Source organism: Stenella coeruleoalba, assembly GCF_951394435.1.
Source record: "Stenella coeruleoalba genome assembly, chromosome: 11".
Classification (NCBI taxonomy): Eukaryota; Metazoa; Chordata; class Mammalia; order Artiodactyla; family Delphinidae; genus Stenella; species Stenella coeruleoalba.
In genome coordinates, this window is record NC_137157.1 from 78,683,178 (window position 1) to 78,707,547 (window position 24,370).

The window sequence follows — 24,370 nt, forward strand, 5'->3', positions numbered from 1 at the left end:
TGTGAAACACTTTTACCCCAGCTAGTCTCGAAGTAAACTCCTCACTTCAAGGCAGGCCTCAGCTCAAATGAGACCTCCTTAGAGTCCTTACCTGACTACCCTATTTTTATATTGGTTCCCTCACTCTCTAGCTCTTACACAGCTTCATTTTTCTTCATGACATTGATCATTACTTCACATTTTATTATACCTTTAATAGTTTCCTGTCAGTTTTCTCCACAAGAAGGTAGGGAATTTTTTTTTTTTTTTTTAACTACTGTATCCCCAGAAATAAGTACAGTCCCTGGAATATTATAGGCAGTCTTTCCAATTATTAATGTAAAACACCAAACACTAAGTTTGAACATGGCAACTTATTTGCTTACCCTGCTGGTCTAAGTAAATAAAAGACATAAAAGATATATTAGCTCCATCTGGCTCCCAAGAAAAGTCATTTGTCAATTTTCTAGAATAGGACTATGAAGTAAGTTTAAGGGGCTAAGAGTTGTTTCGTTGTAGTTCTTACTGTAACCATGTGAGAATAAAAGCAGTGAGCTGTTTAAGGAAGACTTGAAATACATTTGATAGGACAACCTCACTGTTGAAAATCTGAGTTACCTGGCAACATTGCTCTTTCTGCTATAGATCTTCTCTCTTCAACTGTCAGCTACAAGGCAGTTAAATACACACACACACACACACACACACACACACACACACACACATGTTTTTTTCCTCCCTCTCTCTCTCTAGCAAAATATGCAACCATTTGTAAGAAAATAAACATATGTATTATTCATGACATGAATGGATTATCTTCACAGTACTCTGAGCCTATAGAGAATGAATTTTAAAGTCTATCATTTACTATAGTGTTTCTTATGGACAAGAAGGCGCCTAACAAACTCACAGAGAAGGGTACTCTTAAAGATATACGTTTTTTTCTTTGGGTGATGAACATGGGTGGATTTATTCATGCTCTCTTTCCCAATTTCATGGTGACTAATAGCCCACATCTATGTGAGGTTAAAGGAGTGGTCTGTGGTCACAAAGAAGCTTTAAGTAAACTCTCGCAAATCAGGACTTAAGCAATGATCTTGACATTACTGGCATGGAATTCCAACCAACTGAACTGACAGACGATTAAACATATATGTAAGATATATTTGTTGACACTAACATACGTTACAGAAAGAATTGGAAAATAATCACTACTCTAGTGGAAAAAAGCAAAGAAAAAAAAGATAAACTCTATTACCACATTACTGTTATGCTGTTATAGACGTTACTTACAGATGTTTCATTTTCATAATAAACGGATAACTGTGTGTTCTTTAGAGTAAACCTAAGTGACATTTAAAAAAAATATATAACACTGATCCTGGATATTAGAAGCACTGCTTCCTAGGGCTTCATTAAGACTAGTTAATGAGTGGAAAGAAAATCTTCTGGGTTTTTTGTTCTTAAAAGTTAAAAAAAAATAAACTTAGTCATTTCAGTCACATTTACCATGTATGGTTGAATGAACAATGGAAATACATGTGATGCTCTGATTATGTAAAACAAAGACTCCTATGAATGTTACTTTTTGCTTTTTACACTTGTTGGAGGAAAAATTTATTTAGGTATCTCATCCCTATATAAAGAAAAGACTAAACACAAATTAGTACTATGCAAATTCAATTATGGAAAATTAAACTAATACAATTTTTAATTGTTCAGTATAGTAATCAAAAGTTACTTTGTATGTAGGCCATATTTCTTGATATGTATATATCTTATGAGACTACAGGGGTTATTTGAGTTTCTATTATTACTACCAACTACAGGTATATAGAAATATAAATTAGACATAAATGAATCAAACTCTTTTCCACACATATATATTATTTACTTTGATTGTATGTGTATGTGTGTTTGTGAAAAACAAAAACAAGCATATTAAACAGGAGACAATGTAGTTCCAATGACTAAACATAAATTTGGATTCTACTTCTTTGAATATAGAGTAAAAAGGTAAAATTATCAGCATTAAAAAGTGAAGGAGGAGCTTCAAATGGCAGAAGAGTAAGACATGGGAGATCAGCTTCCTCCCCACAAATACATCAGAAATACATGTACATGTTGAACAACTACAGAACACCTACTGAACGCTGGCAGAAGACCTCAGACCTCCCAAAAGGCAAGAAACTCCCCACGTACCTGGGTAGGGCAAAAGGAAAAAGAAAAAACAGAGACCAAAGAATAGGGACGGGACCTGCACCAGTGGGAGGGAACCGTGAAGGAGGAAAGGTTTCCACACACTAGGAAGCCCCTTCGCGGGCAGAGACTGCGGGTGGCGGAGGTGGGAAGCTTCGGAGCCATGGAGGAGAGCGCAGCAACAGGGGTGCGGAGGGCAAAGTGGAGAGATTCCCGCACAGAGGATCGGTGCCGACCGGCACTCACCAGCCCAAGAGGCTTGTCTGCTCACCCGCCAGGCAGGCGGGGACTGGGAACTGAGGCTCGAGCTTTGGTCATATCCCAGGGATAGGACTGGCGGCGTGAACACAGCCTGAAGGGGTTAGTGCGCCACAGCTAGCCGGGACGGAGCCCGGGAAAAAGTCTGGAACTGCCTTAGAGACAAGAGACTTTTTCTTCCCTCTTTGTTTCCTGGTGAGCGAGGAGAGGGCATTCAGAGCGCCACTTAAAGGAGCTCCTGAGATGGGCGCGAGCCGCGACTAGAAGCGCAGACCTCAGAGACGGGCATGAGAGGCTGCCACCACCAAGAAGCCTGTGTGCGAGCACAGGTCACTATCCATACCTCCCCTCTTGGGAGCCTGTGCAGCCCGCCACTGCCAGGGCCCCGTGATCTAGGGACACCTTCCCCAGGAGAACACGCAGAACCTCAGGCTGGTGCAATGTCATGCTGGCCTCTGCCACCGCAGGCTCGCGCCGCACTCCGTGTCCCTCCCTCCCAACGGCCTGAGTGAGTCAGAGCCCCCGTATCAGCTGCTCCTTTAAGCCCGTCCTGTCTGAGGGAGGAACAGACGCTCTCAGGCAACCTACATGCAGAGGCGGTGCAAATCCAAAGCTGAACCCCAGGAGCTGTACGAACAAAGAAGAGAAAGGGAAATCTCTGCCAGCAGTATGCTTCTGTGTGTGATTTTGTCTGTATAGCTTTGCTTTTACCATTTGTCCTAGGGTTCTTTCTGTCCGTATTTTTTTTTCTTTTTTTTTTGTATGGTTTTTAGCACTTGTTATCATTGGTGGATTTGTTTTTTGGTTTGGTTGCTCTCTTCTTTCTTTCTTTCGTTTTTTAAATTTTTTTTTATTACTTTAGAAAAAATTTTTTAATACTGATTTTTAACTTGAATAACTTTATTTTATTTTGTTTTATCTTCTTCTTTCTTTCTGTTTTCCCTTCCTTTTATTCTGAGCTGTGTGGATGAAAGGCTCTTGGTGCTCCACCCAGGCATCAGGCCTGTGCCTCTGAGGTGGGAGAGCCAAGTTCAGGACATTGGTCCACCAGAGAACTCCCAGCTCCACGTAATATCAAATGGTGAAAATCTCCCAGAGATCTCCATCTCAACGCCAAGACCCAGCTCCACTCAACGAACAGCAAGGTACAGTGCTGGACACCTTACACCAAACAATTAGCAAGACAGAAACACAACCCCACCATTAGCAGAAAAGCAGCCAAAAATCATAATAAGGTCACAGACAACCCAAAACACACCACCAGACATGGACCTGCCCATTAGAAAGACAATATCTAGCTTCATCCACAAGAACACAGGCACTAGCCCCTCCACCAGGAAGCCTACACAACCCACTGAACCAACCCTAACCACTGAGGACAGACACCAAAAAAAATGGGAACTACAAACCTGCAGCCTGTGAGAAGGAGACCCCAAACACAGTAAGTTAAGCAAAATGAGAAGACAAACACACAGCAGATGAAGAAGCATGATAAAAACTCACCAGATCTAACAAATGGAGAGGAAATAAGCAGCCTATCTGAAAAAGAATTCAGAATAATGATAGTAAACATGATCCAAAATCTTGGAAATAGAATGGGGAAAATACAAGAAACATTTAACAAGGACCTAGAAGAACTAAAGAGGAAACAAACAATGATGAACACCACAATAAATGAAATTAAAAATACTCTAGAGGGGATCAATAGCAGAATAACTGAGGCAGAAGAACGGATAAATGACCTGGAAGATAAAAGAGTGGAAATAACTACTGCAGAGCAGAATACAGAAAAAAGAATGAAAAGAACTTAGGTCAGTCTCAGAGACCTCTGGGACAACATTAAACACACCACATTCGAATTATAGGGGTCCCAGAAGAAGAAGAGAAAAAGAAAGGGACTGAGAAAATATTTGAAGAGATTATAGTTGAAAACTACCCTAATATGGGAAAGGAAATAGTTAATCAAGTCCAGGAAGCACAGAGAGTCCCATACAAGATAAATCCAAGGGGAAACACACCAACACATATATTAATCAAACTATCAAAAATTAAATACAAAGAAAAAATATTAAAAGCAGCAAGGGAAAATGAACAAATAACACACAAAGGAATCCCCATAAGGTTAACAGCTGATCTTTCAGGAGAAACTCTGCAAGCCAGAAGGGAGTGGCAGGACATATTTAAAGTGATGAAAGAGAAAAACCTACAACCAAGATTACTCTACCCAGCAAGGTTCTCGTTCAGATTTGACGGAAAAATTAAAAGCTTTACAGACAAGCAAAAGCTAAGAGAATTCAGCACCACCAAACCAGCATTACAACAAATGCTAAAGGAACTTCTATATGCAGGAAACACAAGAGAAAGAAAAGACCTACAATAACAAACCCAAAACAATTAAGAAAATGGGAATAGGAACATACATATCAATAATTACCTTAAATGTAAATGAATTAAATGCTACAACCAAAAGACAGACTGGCTGAATGGATACAAAAACAAAACCCGTATAGATGCTGTCTATAAGAGACCCACTTCAGACCTAGGGGCACGTACAGACTGAAAGTGAGGGGATGGAAAAAGATATTCCATACAAATGCAAATCAAAAGAAAACTGGAGTAGCAATTCTCATATCAGACAAAATAGACATTAAAACAAAGACTATTACAAAAGACAAAGAAGGACACTATGCAATGATCAAGGGATCAATCCAAAAAGATATAACAATTGTACATATTTATGCACCCAACATAGGAGCACCTCAATACATAAGGCAAAAACTGACAACCATAAAAGGGGAGATCGACAGTAACACAATCATAGTAGGGGACTTTAACACCCCATTTCCACCACTGAACAGATCATCCAAAATGAAAATAAATAAGGAAACACAAGCTTTAAATGATACATTAAACAAGAGGGATTTAATTGATATTTATAGGACATTCCATCCAAAAAGAACAGAATACACTTTCTTCTCAAGTGTTCATGTAACATTCTCCAGCACAGATCATATCTTGGGTCACAAATCAAGCCTTCATAAATTTAAGAAAACTGAAATCGTATCAATGAAATCGTATCAAGTATCTTTTCTGACCACAAAGCTATGAGACTAGATATCAATTACAAGAAAAAATCTGTAAAAAATACAAATACATGGAGGCTAAACAATATACTACTAAATAACCAGGAGATCACTGAAGAAATCAAAGAGGAAATTAAAAAATACCTAGAAACAAAAAACAATGAAAACACAATGACCCAAAACCTATGCGATGCAGCAAAAGCAGTTCTAAAGGGAAGTTTATAGCAATACAATCCTACCTAAAGAAACAAGAAACATCTCAAATAAACAACCTATCCTTATACCTAAAGCAATTAGAAAGAACAAAAAAACCCCTAATTTAGCAGAAGGAAAGAAATCATAAAGATCAGATGAGAAATAAATGCAAAAGAAATGAAGGAAACGACAGCAAAGATCAATAAAATTAAAAGCAGGTTTTTTGAGCAGATAAACAAAATTGGTAAACCATTAGCCAGATTCATTAAGAAAAAAGGGAGAATACTCAAATCAATAGAATTAGAAATGAAAAAGGAGAAGTAACAACTGACACTGCAGAAATACAAAGGATCATGAGAGATTACTACAAGCAACTCTATGCCAATGAAAAGGACAACCTGGAAGAAATGGAAAATTCTTTGAAATGCACAACCGTCCAAGAATGAACCAGGAAAAAATAGAAAATATGAACAGACCAATCACAGGCACTGAAATTGAATCTGTGATTAAAAATCTTCCAACAAACAAAAGCCCAGGACCAGATGGCTTCACAAGTGAATTCTATCAAACATTTAGAGAAGAGCTAACACCTATCCTTCTCAAACTCTTCCAAAATATAGCAGAGTGAGGAACACTCCCAAACTCATTCTATGAGGCCACCATCACCCTCATACCAAAACCAGACAAAGATGTCACAAAGAAAGAAAACTACAGGCAAATATCACTGATGAACATAGATGCAAAAATCCTCAACAAAATACTAGCAAACAGAATCCAACAGCACATTAAAAGGATCATACACCATGATCAAGTGGGGTTTATCCCAGGAATGCAAGGATTCTTCAATATATGCAAATCAATCAGTGTGATACACTATATTAACAAATTGAGGGAGACAAACCACATGATCATCAATCGATGCAGAGAAAGCTTTCGACAAAATTCAACACCCATTTATGACAAAAACCCTGCACAAAGCAGGCATAGAGGGAACTTTCCTCAACAAAATAAAGGCCATATATGACAAACCCACAGCCAACATCATCCTCAATGGTGAAAAACTGATACCATTTCCACTAAGATCAGGAACAAGACTAGGTTGCCCACTCTCACCACTCTTATTCAACATAGTTTGGGAAGTTTTAGCCACAGCAATCAGAGAAGAAATGGAAATAAAAGGAATCCAAATCGGAAAAAAAGAAGTAAAGCTGTCACTGTTTGCAGATGACATGATACTATACATAGAGAATCCTAAAGATGCTACCAGAAAACTACTAGAGCTCAGCAATGAATTTGGTAAAGTAGCAGGACACAAAATTAATGCATAGAAATCTCTTGCATTCCTATACACTAATGATGAAAAATCTGAAAATAAAATGAAGAAAACACTCCCATTTACCTTTGCAACAAAAAGAATAAAATATCTAGCAATAAACCTACCTAAGGAGACAAAAGACCTGTATGCAGAAAATTATAAAACACTGATGAAAGAAATTAAAGATGATACAAATAGATGGAGAGATATACCATGTTCTTGGGTTGGAAGAATCAACATTGTGAAAATGAGTCTACTATCCAAAACAATCTACAGATTGAATGCAATCCCTATCAAACTACCACTGGCATTTTTCACTGGAACAAAAAATTTCACAATTTGTATGGAAACACAAAACACCCCGAGTAGCCAAAGCAATCTTGAGAAAGAAAAATAGAGCTGGAGGAATCAGTCTCCCTGACTTCAGACTATAGTACAAAGCTACAGTACTCAAGACAGTATGGTACTGGCACAAAAACAGATATATAGATCAATGGAACAGGATAGAAAGCCCAGAGATAAACCCATGCACTATGGTCACCTTATCTTTGATAAAGGAGGCAGGAATATACAGTAGAGAATAAACAGCCTCTTCAATAAGTGGTGGTGGGAAAACTGGACAGCTATATGTAAAAGAATGATATTTGGACCTCCCTAACATCATACATTAAAAAAAAACCTCCAAATGGATTAAAGACCTAAATGTAAGGCCAGACACTATCAAACTTTTAGAGGAAAACATAGGCAGAACACTCTATGACATAAATCACAGCAAGATCCTTTTTGACCCACTTCTAAGAGAAATGGAAATAAAAACAAAAATAAACAAATGGGACCTAATGAAACTTAAAAGCTTTGGCACAGTAAAGGAAACCATAAACAAGAGAAAAGACAATGCTCAGAGCAGAAGAAAATATTTGCAAATGAAACAACTGACAAAGCATTAATCTCCAAAATTTATAAGCAGCTCATGCAGCTCAATAACAAAAAAAACAAACAACCCAATCCAAAAATGGGCAGAAGAGCTAAATAGACATTTCTCCAAAGAAGATATACAGATTGCCAACAAACACATGGAAGAATGCTCAACATTATTAATCATTAGAGAAATGCAAATCAAAACTACAATGAGATATCATCTCACACCGGTCAGAATGGCCATCATCAAAAAATCTACAAACAATAAATGCTGGAGAGGATGTGTAAAAAAGGGAACCCTCTTGCACTGTTGGTGGGAATGTAAATTGATATAGCCACTATGGAGAACGGTATGGAGGCTGCTTAAAAAACTAAAAATAGAACTACCTTACGACCCAGCAATCCCACTACTGGGCATATACCCTGAGAAAACCATAATTCAAAAAGAGTCATGTACCAAAGTGTTAATTGCAGCTCTATTTACAATCGCCAGGACATGGTCAGCCATAAAAAGAAACGAAATTGAATTATTTGTAGTGAGGTGGATGGACCTAGAGTCTGTCATACAGAATGAAGTAAGTCAGGAAGAGAAAAACAAATACTGTATGCTAATACATATATATGGAATCAAAAAAAATGGGGCCAGACAGCAATAAAGACACAGACCTACTAGAGAATGGAGTTGAGGACGTGGGTAGGGGTAAGGGTAAGCTGGGACAAAGTGAGAGAGTGGCATGGACATATATACACTACCAAATGTGAAATACATAGCTAGTAGGAAGCAGCCGCATAGCACAGGGAGATCAGCTCAGTGCTTTGTGACCACCTAGAGGGGTGGGATAGGGAGGGTGGGAAGGAGGGAGACGCAAGAGGGAAGAGATATGGGGGGCATATGTATATGTATAGCTGATTCACTTTGTTGTAAAGCAGAAACTAACATAGCATTGTAAAGCAATTATACTCCAATAAAGATGTTAAAAAAAGAGAAACTAAAAAAAAAAAAATGTGAAAAGTAGAGATATATTAAAAATTATTCAGTTTAAGTATTATACTCAAAAGTAAAATAATTATGCCAGTAAGATTAAGTATGATAAAATAATAGTAAAGCTACTTTATTTTGCAAAAAATAAGAAAAATGAAAACATTTATAAAGAACTAGTTTTACTAACCTGACTAATTTTTCTTTGCTCTTGTATAGCTGTTTGAATTGCCTGAGATACTTTCTCTTGATCTTTTGCATGCTCAGTCTTCCATAACTCCCTTTCTTCTGCATGGGCTTTTTCCAAATTTTTTCTTTCTTCTTCTACAGCTTTTAAAACTGCATCCTTCATCACTTCTTTCTCAAGCTTCAAAACAAATAATGACGAAAACAAAAATATTTGAATGAGTGACCACAATAGTTCCTTGAATAAGACAGACTTGAGTTAACCTAAAAAACTCAAAATTTTGATCCTATAGGGTTTATTTCTGACATTGTTTTTTTTTACTCATATGTAATAACTGCTGTAAAATAAAATTAATTATTTGTTTTTATACAAATAACCAACTTATTTCCATGGCATTTCTAAACTTCAAAGAAACCAAGTCTTGGCCTAAAGTAGCAGTGTTCAAACTATTTTGTCTTAGGATCTCTTTATTCTCTTAAAAATTATAGAGGACTTCTAAGAGCTTTTGTTTACATGGGTTATACATATTAAGATTTACCGTATTAGATATTCAAACCAAGAGAAAATACTTATTTATTAATTTATAATTAATAACAGTAAGTGCATTATATATTTATACTGTATTTTATGAAAAATAACTACATTTTTCCAAAATTAAAAAGTGAGAAGAATGTTTATAAACCTCTTTACTATCTGACTTAATAGAAGAGAGCCTAGATTCTTACACCTGCCTTCTGTTTTAAATCTGTAATGATATTTTTAGTTGAAGTATATAAGAAAAACCCAGCCTCACAAATATATGTAGAAGAAAAGCGAGAATTATTTAGTAGCCAGTTGAGATTACTGTAGATACTCTTTCTGATTCCACACCAAAACTTAACAAGGGGTAGTTCTTAAAGGCAAGTTGCAATAAGAAAAATAAAATCATGTCAATGAACTTTTTGTACTCTGTTACATTACAATCTTTTCTTGCATTTTGAATGAATCCTTTACATATTTTTTAAACATTTTTTATTTGGCAAACATTGATTCAATGACTTATGCATCTCCTCCAGATGTTGACACATTTCACTATAACCAAAAAAGCCACATTTTTGTTAATAACACCATCAATCTCATCAGAAGAGTCTTTATTAAAAAGTAGAAATAAATTTTCTAAAATTCTAATTTTTTTTTAAAGCTCGAATTTTATCATTGGCAACAAGAACTGTCAGTTTTTGTCCTTAAGGTGCGGGGCTCACTCTGCTTATTCTGGACAAAATGTCTGCCAAATACTAAAGTCTGTATAACCCTACTAATTCAGTAAAATGGCGTTCCATGGAAAAAGAGCCTATTTCAGTTGCAACTCAAACAGCTGCACAAGAATTTTCCTCAAGAAACCATCGTACATAGTAAAGTCCATCGACCTCCCACTCCTGAGAGACTTACCACTTTTTTTCTTGCTTCCAGTTCACAACTAAATTTGACAAAAGTCATTAAAGCTGACAGTCACCATTTTTTGAACTCCTATTTTATTGCACAATTCTCCTCCTAAATTACTCTCTTACTATGTTCACCAATGCCTTCCATGTTGTTTAAACCAAACGATATTTTTTGTTTTAATCCTTACTTTCATGACCTCAAAGCAACATTCTATATAGTTGATTATTTCTGATTTTGTGAAGCCCTCTCTTTTCTTGGTTTTCATGAGAGCCTGCTGCTTATATTTCTCCTATGCATTTTGCTGAGTCTTTTCAATTCTTTGTAACTTCGTCCTTCCTCTGGATTTTAAATTTTGGAGTTTTTTCACGGCTAAGAACTTGGACCACTTGTTACTCTACTTGTTACTCCTTTGAGGTAATTATACATGACAATAATTTCCATGGCTACTATTACCATCTCTCTGCTGGAAAACAAAAATCAAAAAAACCCATTATACTAACCCATATTAATATCTTCAGGAGATTCCTATCTACTGAGCTGTAAATGTCATGTAGATTTAGCTGCCTACTTGACTTTATCATCTAGATATACCACAGGCAGCTCAAACTCTGTATCAAGGAAATAGTATTACTTTCTATGTTGCTGCTGAATGAATATTCTGGCAGTTCACAAACTGGCCACCTCATCCACACCAAACATGTTGATTCTATCTCCTAACTACTTCTAGAATTTGCCTATTTCATTCCTTTCCAAGCTACTACTACTATTCTATTTCTTATGCAAACTTCAGATGCACTCTGTTAATTCTTTCCCTGCCTTTGGCCTTTCTTGCTCCAATTTCCCAAAAATTAATGTCAGTTACCATTATGACCCACCTACACTCAGAAATTTCAATGTGTCTCTACTTACCTATGGAATAAAATTCAATCTCACTATTCAGAATGTTAGCCATCCTTCAAGTCTCAGTTCAAAAGAAATTTATTGTCAAAAACTCCTATGGGGGCTTCCCTGGTGGTCCAGTGGCTAGGGCTCTGTGCTCCCAATGCAGGGGGCCCAAGTTCGATTCCTGGTAGAGGAACTAGATCCCACATGCCGCAACTAACTAAGACCCAGCGCAACCAAATAAATAAATAAAAAAACAAAATGAAACAAAAAAAAACCCTCCTATGAATGCCGTGGAAATACTATCTATATACTCATAATAATTTAATGCATTCCTTCTTACCTTATTAGTACATAAACAATGTTTATTTACCTGATTGTAAATTCTTTAAGAAAGACAAAATCATAGTCATTCTTGAACATCCACCTCAGCACAGTGATCTGTACCTATGAGACTTTCAACGTTTGTTTACTAAATTTAAATCTAAATCCCAAACTCAACACTCAGTGCCATATTTCCGTTAAAAAATTAATAAACAGAAAGCTCAATTAAATAGTGTCAGGGGACCATAAGGCAGAGCTCTCACCTTATAAGTGCTTCGACAATGGCAGAGTCCAACAGGAAGAAGACAGACTCCTCTACTTCCCTGGCAAGAACTCAGCCAATGAAATGCCCCGGACTCTGTTTACCACAGTCCTCCCAACTTCCTTTTCCCCTTGATAAAGCATTCTCCCTTGTTGTATGGGGACTTGCACATGGCTCACCATGGTTGCAGACCCCAAACTGCAATTCTCTGCTGTTCCTGAATAAACTCATTATTGCTGGAGAAATATCTGGCAGTCTATTTATTTTAGGTCAACACTTTGGTGGCCCATATGGGGACCAGAGAAGACCTCTGAAGGCTCTGGGGCTATTGAACAGATGTGGTACCCACAACTGAGCCACTGTTACTCACTGCTTTCTTGCTGACCTTGGAGTTTGAAGGTACGTCCTTCTCCTAGACCCAAGCTCATGCCCTCTTTGTGTTTGAAGCTCTCCAGGTTTTATTCAGAATCTATTTTAAGGTTTCGTCTTTCTGGCTAAGGCCTTGTTCTGCATGCATTTGGAACTTTGGTCTGATTTTGAGATAACACTGTTTCAACCGAAGCTGGCTGGAAATGCCTTCAGCCCATTCCTTTGGGAATAGGGACTTCTTCACTGAAAAGTGTATTGGTTTTTCAGCCTTCGGCCTCTTCCTTTGGAAGGGGCTATTCTCTGGAAATTGCCTGTAAAAGCCTTTGGCCTGGCTCCTTTAGCACCAAGCTGTCTCCTTAGAACTGGCTGGTATTAGTTTGCAAGCTTTTTGAGCTGTAAGTTATTTAAGCTGTTTGAAAATTGTTCTTTTATTCTAGAGAAAAACCTCTGAGAAATGGGATCCCAGTTAACTAAGTATTTTGAGGGTGCTACCCCTACAGGGACTCCAGCCAAACTGGTATTTAAAAACCATAGTTCCTACCCCTTCATGCTCACTTCTGACTAAAAGGACCGACCTGACCAAAGGCAAGTTAAAATATCAGTGGCCGGGCTTCCCTGGTGGCGCAGTGGTTGAGAGTCCGCCTGCCGATGCAGAGGACGCGGGTTCATGCCCAGTCCGGGAAGATCCCACATGCCGCGGAGTGGCTGGGCCCGTGAGCCATGGCCGCTGAGCCTGCGCTCTGCAACGGGAGAGGCCACAGCAGTGAGAGGCCCGCGTACCGAAAAAAAAAAAAAATCAGTGGCCATTATGGGAAACTTTTGGAATCCCCAAACTTAATTTCCTTAAAACTGAATTAGATCACAATAGCTCAAAAATTTCCAGAACTGAGTGGTATGCCTATTTCGATTGGTATCTTAAGGCTTCCCAATATTATCAGAAGCTTAAAACTCTCTCTCTGCAAAATAAGATTTCAAGATTAACTGAGGCAAACCAGCAATTAAAGAAAGATGAAATGGCTCCCAAAGCCTCAGGTTCTTCTTCCTTGGCTTCCTCTGGTACCATCTCGTCTCTCATCCTTGCATCCTCGTGGCCAGACTGTGCCTCTGGCACCATCTTCCTCCCACCCTTCTATGCCGCTGATGCCTCCTCTATACCCCATACTAATTATCCTGTCAAACTTCTCCTTTTCTCTAAAACTCTTCCCACCCCCTTTCCCTCTGAACTCTTCAGAATTTTTCCCTATAAAATTAAGCCTTCTGAGGATCCAGAAGTTCAACTCTTAATTTCCTATATTCTCTGGATTAAAGCTGAACTGCAAGCCATAGTCAAGTATTTTCCCAAAATAAACCAAAGATCCTCACAGATTTGCTGAGGAATTTAATATAGTCATTCAAACTTATCAATCTTGTTTCTCTGACTCATATCAGCTGGTTCATATACTTGTTGGTTAAGGCCAGGCCCAGCATAGGATGAAAACTGTTAATTGGGAAAATCCTGAAAGGTCTAACTTATATGGTCAGGTTCAGGCAATCGCTAGGTGGCTTCATCGAGCAATTCCTAGGGCTTTACCAAAGCCTGTTGACTGGAACAGAATCCAGCCTTGCACACAAACATTGGATGAACCTGTTCATGACTACTACATGACTTCAGACTGCTTCTAAAGAAAATTCTGGTCTTCCCTCAGATGTTGATTCCACCCGGGCAGCTTTTAACTCTGTTATTAATGGGCTGGACTGGGACATTTTCCCTTCTAGTAAAAAGGACTAGGATGAAATGGAAAACTATCTCTAGTTCAGACTTAATTAATCTAGCAAACCAGCTCTCTCACACTTCACATGAGTCACCTAAAAGGAAGAACACCATATTTCTTAATCTTCAAATCCAGCAAATGAAGATTCCTGAATGAAATCAAAACTTTCCCAGTTTCTGCTATTATTGCAAAAAGCCAGGACACTGGGAAAGATTGTTACAAATTTAAGTGTTTGAGTGCCTTCAGTCCTCTAACCAGCCTTTCCAATGTCCTTTCAATTCTCAATAACGGGGCTTTGAGGAATTATAGGGGCTCTTCCCAGTTCTCCCTCTTAATCGGGGTGGAGAAATATTTCTCCTGATTGAGGATGAACCTCTTCCTGTTCTGACACCAAAGGCACAATCTCGGTGTTCAACCCCACTACTATAAAGCAGCCCGTGCTGTGGTTCAAACAGTGGGGATCGCTAATGAACTTCACGTTTTAGTCATGGTCTGTAGGTTTTATAGTGGACTGAAAGAAGCCTTCTCTTGCAGACCGGTTACTCCCTCTTCTGGGGCTAAAGTACTTTTGGAAAAGATTGTCCCTACCTGAGGAGCTCCTCTCAAACATCATAGTGATTTAGAAATCCATTTTACTGGCTAGGTGCTTCAACAAGTTTGCGCTGTTTGGCCAGTTTTACAACGTTTTCACTATGTTACCACCTTCAATCCTCTGGTTTAGTTAAATGCACTAACAGCATTATTAAGATTCAGTTAGAAAACTTTGTAGAGGCCCTCCAAATACCTTGGCCCAAAGCATTGCTGTTGGCCCTCTAAATCCCAGATCCACTCCTTTTGGAACTCGTAAACTCTCACCCTTTGAGATAGTCACAGGACACCCAATGCACTTGGCTCCTGCCTCTTTTGACCCACAACTGATAAAAGGAGAGATACTCCAATATTGCAAAGGCCTAGTTGTTTCCATTAAAAATAACCATGCTCTGGTAGAGCAATCTTTTCACAGTGCACCCTTGGGAGATGATGACCTTAAGCATCACATCTTGCAACCTAGAGATTTTGTCTACTGGAAAAGACACTTCCAAAAGAATGCTCTTCAACCTCACTGGAGAGGCCCCTATCAGGCACTCATAACCAACCCTTGTGCCACCAAACAACAAGGAACAGACTCTTGGATTCACATGACACACCTAAAGAAAGCACCTAACCCTGACTGGACCTGTACATCATCTGGTGACCTGAAAGATTTCCCAGAAATGAAGCAGATGACATGTGATGAGACAGCTTTCCCAAGATACCCAGGCCAGGCCTCTTAGAAGTTTGTCACCAAACCTTTGATGATGACATAACACTTCAGATGATCTCCAATGTCTATAATCTTGATAAGATATGGACTTCAGAAAACTGCCTAAGAGGTCTCCCTCCTACCCCTCCTCGTTACTTGAATGTGACTGCAATAGTTTTCCAATCTGCACTTTTGCTCTGACATGAGACACCACACCCAGAAACTGAGGGACAAAAAGAGCTAAAACTAGAAACCTTGATTCTTGATCAGTGGTGCTTTCAGAAAAAGGTCTTGATCAAAGGGGAAAATGTAAAAAATTCATAAACAGAAATCTCAATTAAATAGTGTCAGGAGATCTATTTAAGGGGGAACTCTCATGCCCTGAAACTATAGTAGAGACCAACAGGAAGAAGAAAGACTCCTCTTTTTTCCTGGCAGCGACTCAGCCAATGAAAAGCCATGGACTCTGTATTTCCTGTAGCCCTCACAACTTCCTTTCCTCTCTATAAAAGTGTTCTCCTTGGGGCTTCCCTGGTGGCGCAGTGGTTGAGAGTCCGCCTGCCGATGCAGGGGACATGGGTTCGTGCCCTGGTCCGGGAAGATCCCACATGCCGTGGAGCGGCTAGGCCTGTGAGCCATGGCCGCTGAGCCTGCGTGTCTGGAGCCTGTACTCCGCAATGGGAGAGGCCACAACAATGAGAGGCCCACGTACCGCAAAAAAAAAAAAAAAAAAAAAAAAAAAAGTGTTCTCCTTGTCATGTGGGAACTTGTACATGGCTCGCCATGGTTGCAGACCCCAAATTGCAATTCTCTCCTAATCCTGAATAAACCCATTTTTGCTGGACAAATATCTGACAGTATATTTCAGGTCAACATATGTATATATTAGTATACATATATTTAACATCTATGAATATATTACCCAGATGATCTATTTCAAAGTTGACTTTAAAAACCACATACCTTGATACATACATACATATATACATACACACACACACACACACACACACACACACACTCATTACTTGTATGATATCTATCAAATATCAAGTGGATATTAGTGTTCCTATGTAGATATATGATTTTAAACAAGTGATTAATAATCTAAATGTAAAGCATTTCAATATCATCATTATCTTGTGTAATGTAAATTTAACAAGAATATGAACAGTAGAAGAAGAAAAACAAATTTTGATTTTTCTGGAATGAAATATTTTTAAAAGATTGACTAGGTGGCGCAGTGGTTGAGAGTCTGCCTGCTGATGCAGGGGACACGGGTTCATGCTCCGGTCTGGGAAGACGCCACATGCCGTGGAGCGGCTAGGCCCGTGAGCCATGGCCGCTGAGCCTGTGCGTCCGGAGCCTGTGCTCCACAACGGGAGAGGCCACAACAGTGAGAGGCCCACATACCACAAAAAAAAAAAAAAAAAAAAAAAAAAAAGTAGATTGACTAACCATTAATAAACTCAGTTTGTTAATTCCACTTATTTACAAAGAAACTGATTGTTACTGATGGGTCTCTACCAGGCAAATAATTAGACATAAAGATGACAAAAACAATTCTTATATGAGACCAACAACATTCATTTTAGGCTTTGAGGTGGGGGTAAACATAACAAAAGTAGAACTATAATTGAAATTAAGCTACAGAATAAACTTTTCAGAGAGAAATACCTTTGCAGCAGATACTAATGCTTCTTTATTTCTTTGCCTTTCTTCCTCCAAACATTTTTCCAATATTTCCTGTAAATGATAAGACAGCTAGACATTAAAGTATTATTTGAGGTAACAGAACATTCTTTCCACAGTCCAAGCAAACTTAAAGTATTACCTTCTGTTCTTGAGATTGCTGAGTCAAAGCTTCCTTTATTTTTTCTTTTAATAGTTCCTTCTCTGTGGCAAGCATTTCAAGGAGCCTCTGATGCTACAAGGAAAGATAACTGCATTATGATTATGGTTCTGAGACTGATAATCTATCAACATGGAGAACAGCTGGTAGAATTCATTTGAAGTAGTTACTAGAGGAAAGAAGAAAGTTTGCTAAAATGAAGGCTTAGGAGCCAAAAAACCTGAATTCACCTTTCTTCCATCAGTCAAGATATACTTTTTTCGCCCCCAAACTCAATAAAGTACATGACATGAGATCTAATTTAAAAACATTCCAAATATGAAGTGAATCAGAAAATGATAAAATGTCCTTTCCTAAAATTAAATTTGGAAAATTTACTCGTTAAAACTATTATTAGCTTGCAGTAAGAGAGCAAGCAGATTATAACTGATGTTTGCCTGATGAATAATTATCTTAACAGATTATTTGTGTTTCTAGTAAAGCACTGTTACAGAAATTGAAAGATGACTGTTCTCATCTCAAGATTTTACCATAGATTCAAAAAAATAAATCTATGAAAACGGTCAAAGGAATATTATGTGATAGCTAATGTTAAAGAATATAAAGTTCATGTATTTATTTTTATTCCAATGTACTAATGAAAAAGCACACAGAGCCATCAGCTAATTATCATGGACTAGACAATTGGAGTTTGAACAAAGTTTTCTTAAGAAAGTTCAACATTTGTAGCCTCAATATCTTCAACACAGATAAGCCAGATACTTGTTCTGAACAGTGCTCTTAGGGAAAACAAAACATATATACATATACATATATACATATACATACATATTCCTCCATAACCATATTCACATAGATTTCTCATTCAGTTACTAAAGGCAAGTAAGATATTTTCTCAGATTTAGAATGCCATTTACATAGAAGCCTCCTTTAAATATAAACCAACTCTGACACCCAATATTTTAAAACAGATCTATGTCATTCAAAGTTGTTCTGATTTAAAACATTTTTTAGGCAGGCAGTCTACATTGAGAGTAAGTGACCAAATAGAAAGTTAAGATAATCTATTATTCCTGTTTTTAATTTTAATGTTTTTATGTTTCAAGAAAACAAGAAAAATTACAAAAATGTGGTTTTTCTTTAAAAACAAATCCAAACTGTGATATAAATCATGACATGGTGATGGGAAATTATTGGTACCATATGAATTTGTGAAAAGCATTTGACTAATAAATCAGTAGGCTTAGCATATGATATGTAATAATAACTGAGACTTTAATGTTCTATTCTTTGAAAGTCTAGATGCACACAGAATTTCATAGTCAGAAACAATACCTAATCCTATTTATAAAACACGCATGATAAAATGTGTTTTACCAGGCAAATAATTAGACTTCAAAATGATAAATATAATACAATTCTCATATGAGACTGAAAATATTCAATTTAGGCTTTGCGATGGGAGTAAACATAACAAAAACAGAACAAGTAAAAATTATTGGAATTAAACTGCAAAATAAAGTTCTCAGAGTCATCAATAATCCTGAAAATGATTTCTCCTTAAAATGAATTGTTATATTAATAAGTCAGACTAATCAATAAGTAATTAACTATAAGTAGGCCATGCTTTTCCAGGGGTCCAACAAGAACTATTCAAAGAGAATAACATTAGCTAAAAATGACAATGCAATGACAATGACAATGCAATAAAAATTCATTCCTGAGCCACATTTCTTAATTCTGACAGTATACTATAATAGAAGACTATTTTTGAGCGTGTTTGAGCCAAAATAAACCTCACATTATCATTTGAAAGAAGCATCCTACATAAAATATACCCTAAGTAAAAGCATAGATCTACTTGAGAAAATACAAGTGACTGACTTTACTTTAGACAGATAGATAGCTAAAAATAGCTAACTTTTTTGACCACTTTAAAGTTTCAGACACTGTTACAAGTGCTGTACATGTGGTTGTACCATATTAAACACAACAGATTGCTAAATCAGATGACATTCTTCCTCATTTTCAGATGAGTGATCTGAGACCCAGAGAGGCTAAGTAATTTACCAGCTCTCAAATGAAGAGCTTCAGCAATAATTATATCTGCACACTCATGTTCAGCAGTAGTAATCACTTAATAGATAAAAGCAGTGCCACTATTACCTAGTTACTAAAGCTACATAATATAAGTAGTATGTCTGGTAAGACCTCACTTCCATTTGGCTTTAAAAGAATTTGAATAATCTATGCTTTTGATTTTGTTCTTTTCAGAATATTAAAATAATTTTTTGAATAAATATCAGTTGATATTAGGAAAGATGATTCAGAAAGATGCTGAATGGTGTGGCAAAAGTTTATGTCTTAAACAGTTAATTTGTAAAGTGAATGATCCACAAGTGGCTAATTGAGAACGATATAGGGGCTTCCCTGGTGGCGCAGTGGTTGAGAGTCCGCCCGTCGATGCAGGGGACACGGGTTCGTGCTCTGGTCCGGGAGGATCCCACATGCCACCGAGTGGCTAGGCCCGTGAGCCATGGCCGCTGAGCCTGCGCTCCGCAACGGGAGAGGCCACAACAGTGAGAGGCCCGTGTACCGCAAAAAACAAAAAAAAGAAGAACCGTATAAAGTTCAATAAAATATACTGTTTTTGTAAGAATCACATACATTCATCGTGAAAAATGTAAAGAAGTGAAAATCATCCAGGGTTCCATTACCCAAAGAAAATCACTGATAGCACTTAGACAAACAACCTTCTGGAGAGCTCTCTGTGTATTTAAATACATAGATATACATAAACATTTAAAATAATATGTTTATAATACTGTTCTGTAATCTTTTGCACTCAAGAAAGGTACTGACATATTTCTATATAAATACAACTATGCTATTTTTTGTTTTATTAAATTAAATTTACATTTTATCATTGTGCTATCTACACACATTCATGTTGTCTGCAATATTTCAATTTAAAAAAAATCTTGATTTTTATGCATGCATCTTTGTGAATCTGTGTATTACAGTCTTACGAAAAATTCCTAGAAGCAGTATGAGCAGGTTGAAAATTGAGCATGTTTTATATTTTGATGCATACCTTCAAACTGTACTCCAGAGAGAAAATACCAAATTACAAACAATAGCAGGACAAGGGATGAGGGAGATGATCTTAGAGAACAGAATCATGGACTATAACGGCAGCTAACTAAGGAAACTGTTCCACTGGAACAATATCCTATAAATGTTGATTTTCTATTGGTCTTTTCTTTCTTAAAATTGTTTAAATTATAAATTAAATCATAAATCTTCATGGTAGAAATTCAACTATATATTTTAATCTTATTTTTAAATTAAATTATCTTAAAGGAAAGTTTACCCTCATATACTAATTTGTAAATTATTATATATCATTTCCCTACCAACTTGTCCATCTCTCTATGTAAATTTATAAATATGTTAATGCATTTTTTCCCAACCATCATACAAGAAATATTTGCTTGGTGTGTACCAACACCTGACAGTGTACTAGTTTCCAGGGATGCTGCTCTCATGGACATTAATGTCTAATAGACAATCCATGAAACATAAATACATTTTCTTATATTTGACTTGTAGAACTATTTTATAAAACAAATTTTCTTCAACAAATACCATAACAACTAATTTTTTCCCAAAACACACATAACTTTTTAAAAGTAGGAAGTACCAAATATGATTTGGAAATAAATAAATAAGTAGAAATAAACTTTTAAAAATATACAAATTTTAAATAAAAAGTTCTAATAGAAAAAAAATAGTTATCCCTCAGTATCCATGGGGCATTGGAGGTCCAACTAATTATAAGTGCTTTTACAGGAACAGATGGCAATAAAAGAGAAGGTGGCCAAAATAATTAAGACCTCAATTATTACAGTACAATATTCTTGCCTTTCATTTACTAATATTAACTATTTGTGGATAAAATATGTCTACAGTGAGAAACAGATAGTTTACGACATATAAACACCTCAAGACAGTGCCTGTTAAATAGTAAAATTTAAATGTTAGGTGCTATTATTACACTACTACTTGTACTTCCTTTATATATTTTGGTAAAAAATATATATAACAAAAATTTCCATTTTCACCAATTTGAAATGGACAAGTGGCATTAATTATACTCACAATGCCATATAACCATCATCACTATTTCAAAATTTTTTCATAATCCTCATCAGAAATTCTGTGCCCATTAAGCAATAACCCATTCTTCCTCATCCCAGCCCCTGGCAACCTCTAATCTACTTTTCATCTCTATGAATTTGCCTATTCTAGATACTTCATATACATGGAATCAAACAGTAATTGTCCCTTGTATCTGGCTTATTTCACTCAGTATAATGTTTTCAAGGTTCATCAGTATTGTAGTATGTATCTGAACATCATTCCTTTTTATGGTTGAATAATATTCCACTGTACATACATACCACTTTTATTTATCTATTCACCTGTTGAGGGACACTGGAGTTGTTTCCACTTTTCACCAATTATGAATAATGCTGCTAAACATTCACGTACAAATATCAATAAATAATATTCGCAATACAGCAATGTACAAAGGTTCCAATCTTTCCATATTCTTTACAATATTTTACTTTCTGCTTTTTAAATTATTATTACTATAGTCATCTTGGCAATCTCATGTGGTTTTTATTTGCATTTCACTATTGACTAAGCATGTTGAACATCTTTACAAATATTTCTACTTCTGATACTATAACTACTCCTTTTCAACTATTACTAGTATTGTCTGTACAAGAAGGAAAATGATTGGAGCTCTTTTTGCAGTTTTTATAGGGGACAGTAGTAGAAGGTGCGCTGGATTTGAGGTTTGTTCATTGACATATTCTTCCAGAAGTAGCAATGTCTTTCCTCTCTGGGCCAGATATTGTTTTAGTTATTTAATCACAATAAGCTAGAAATTATAAAGTATCAACCTTTGGCCAAAAAGGTTTCAGACTCCCTTTATTATATCTAAAATAAAGTATAAAGTATATCTGGAGATTGCCTGTATTACTTCTGCCGTCTGCCTCAACAGAGAATTGCTTAATTGTCTCAATTAACATTCAGCACCCTGGAAATGGCACACATGGATTTTGATGATATAAGAGATAGTCAGTACATTCTTTTGTACCTTACTAGCTGACCATTCCAAGGTGAGGATGTTCTGAACACCTTTTGTTACATACCTCAGAACCGAAATTGAACCAATGAAAACATTTATCATACGACTCTTTTCAAATATTTATAATTTCGGAACAGAGATACTTTCTACAGAATTTGCAAGACATAGCCTTACAACATTTTGAGAGGCACTATGAAAATTAATTGAAATCTAAACCAGTAAATCTCATTCAAGAACAGTGAAGAGTTTATTATATTTTGTTTATCTAAAATATTCTATTGATTGCTTCTTAAAATTATATTGAAATTTTAGTAATTTTTAAAGCAAATTGAAGAAATAAATGCAAACCACAGAGTCCCATTAATCTTACAGAGTAGCTGCTTAATATAAGGGTATCAAGGACAGTCCTTTGAAATTTAGCTTAAAACAAAAGGCACTCAGAAATGGGTTATGCTTTTCCCCTCTTTTGGAAGAACTTTTTCCAAGAGAAAAATGTTTGATATATACTCAAATATAAATATAGAGGTTCTGTGGTTTTTACTTGATTCCTGTAAAAAAAAAAAAGAAATATAAAAAAATCTCTTCTTTCCTGTAATGTGAGTCATAGGAGATACTGTAAACAGATTTAATCACAATCATACGTAGTTTTTGTATATCAAATTTTAGACTAAGCAATCAGAGAAGCTCATGTTCAGGTATACTGTTATCCATTTATCACAGGTCCACAAACTTCACATTACTTTATATGTATGTGGTGTGTGTGTAGTATATATTCTATGAAGCAAACTCAACAAGTATCTTCTTTCACTTTCTAGAAAGCACAAACACGGAAAAAGATCAAGTGATCTGGTAGGATGGTCTTAAAGCACATCTTCCTATAAGCCTCCATTTAACACGATTTGAAAGACACTTAATAAATTTAATAAACGTCTTAATATAAAGTGAGTCACACACAATTGTTTCATCTCTTCATGGGCCAACACATTAAATATTGTTTGGAAAGAAAACCTAAATAAGATGACCTATGGGATTAAATCTATGCAGTTACCACAAACTCAATAATATTAATAAACTTCTTAAAGTGAATAAAATAAGACTAAAGATAAGCTGTACTAGATTTATTTCACCCAAATAGATATAATTTCTAATAGGCATGAAAAAAATGTAAGCAAATAGGTTATTCCTCCTACTTAAACAGGCCTTTAACCCGAGGGAGTGATATAAAGGGATGAAGCAAAAACTGGGGAAGAAGGCAAGGATGATGTCTCTCACCTCAGCTTTTCATCATTGTACTGGAAGTCTTAGCTAATGAAATAGTGTAAAAATAGGAAATAAAAAGGAAGAAGAAATTAAGCTGTCATCGTTCACAGATGACATGATCATCTTTGTAGAAAATCTTGAGGAATTGACAAAAAATTCCTGAAACTAATACACAATTATAATAAGGTTGCAGTATACAAGATTAATATACAAACGTCAATCCCTTTCCTACATAGCAAACAGTATGAAACTAAAATCACAATACACTTTACATTACCATCCCCCAAATGAAAAATTTAGGTATATATCCAACAAAATATGTACAAGATTTACATGAGAAAAACTACAAAATTCTGATGAAAGATATCAAAGAACAATTAAATAAATCAAAATATATTTCATGTTCATGAAAGGGAGACTGAATGTTGTCAAGATGTCAGTTCTTCCCAACTTGATCTATAAACACAATGTAATCTCAATCAAAATCCCAGCAAGGTATTTTGTGGATACTGACACACTGATTCTAAAGATATGGAAAGACAAAAAAACAAAACATAAAAACAAAACAGAATGGCCAACACAATACTGAAGAAGAACAAAGTTGGAGGACTGACACTCTCTGACTTCAAGACGTACTGTAAAGCTACAGCAATCAAAACAGTGTGGTATTGGCAAAAGAATAGACAAAGAAC

General features: G+C 36.4%; 1 protein-coding gene across 9 annotated transcripts in view; it reads right to left on the reverse strand.

Annotated features, from left to right (window-relative positions):
- The window catches only part of CCDC91 (coiled-coil domain containing 91), a gene marked incomplete at its 3' end in the record, with an annotated part of 371,630 nt that overhangs the window by 87,699 nt on the left and 259,561 nt on the right, over positions 1 to 24,370 (reverse strand). For all 9 annotated transcript variants that reach the window (XM_079937340.1, XM_079937341.1, XM_079937344.1 and 6 more), the window contains 3 exons: positions 17,240 to 17,332; positions 17,083 to 17,151; positions 9,117 to 9,293 (listed from right to left, as the gene is read on the reverse strand). In XM_079937340.1, coding sequence (XP_079793466.1) covers positions 9,117 to 9,293; positions 17,083 to 17,151; positions 17,240 to 17,332 — 339 coding nt within the window. The remainder of the gene's footprint in view (positions 1 to 9,116; positions 9,294 to 17,082; positions 17,152 to 17,239; positions 17,333 to 24,370) is intronic.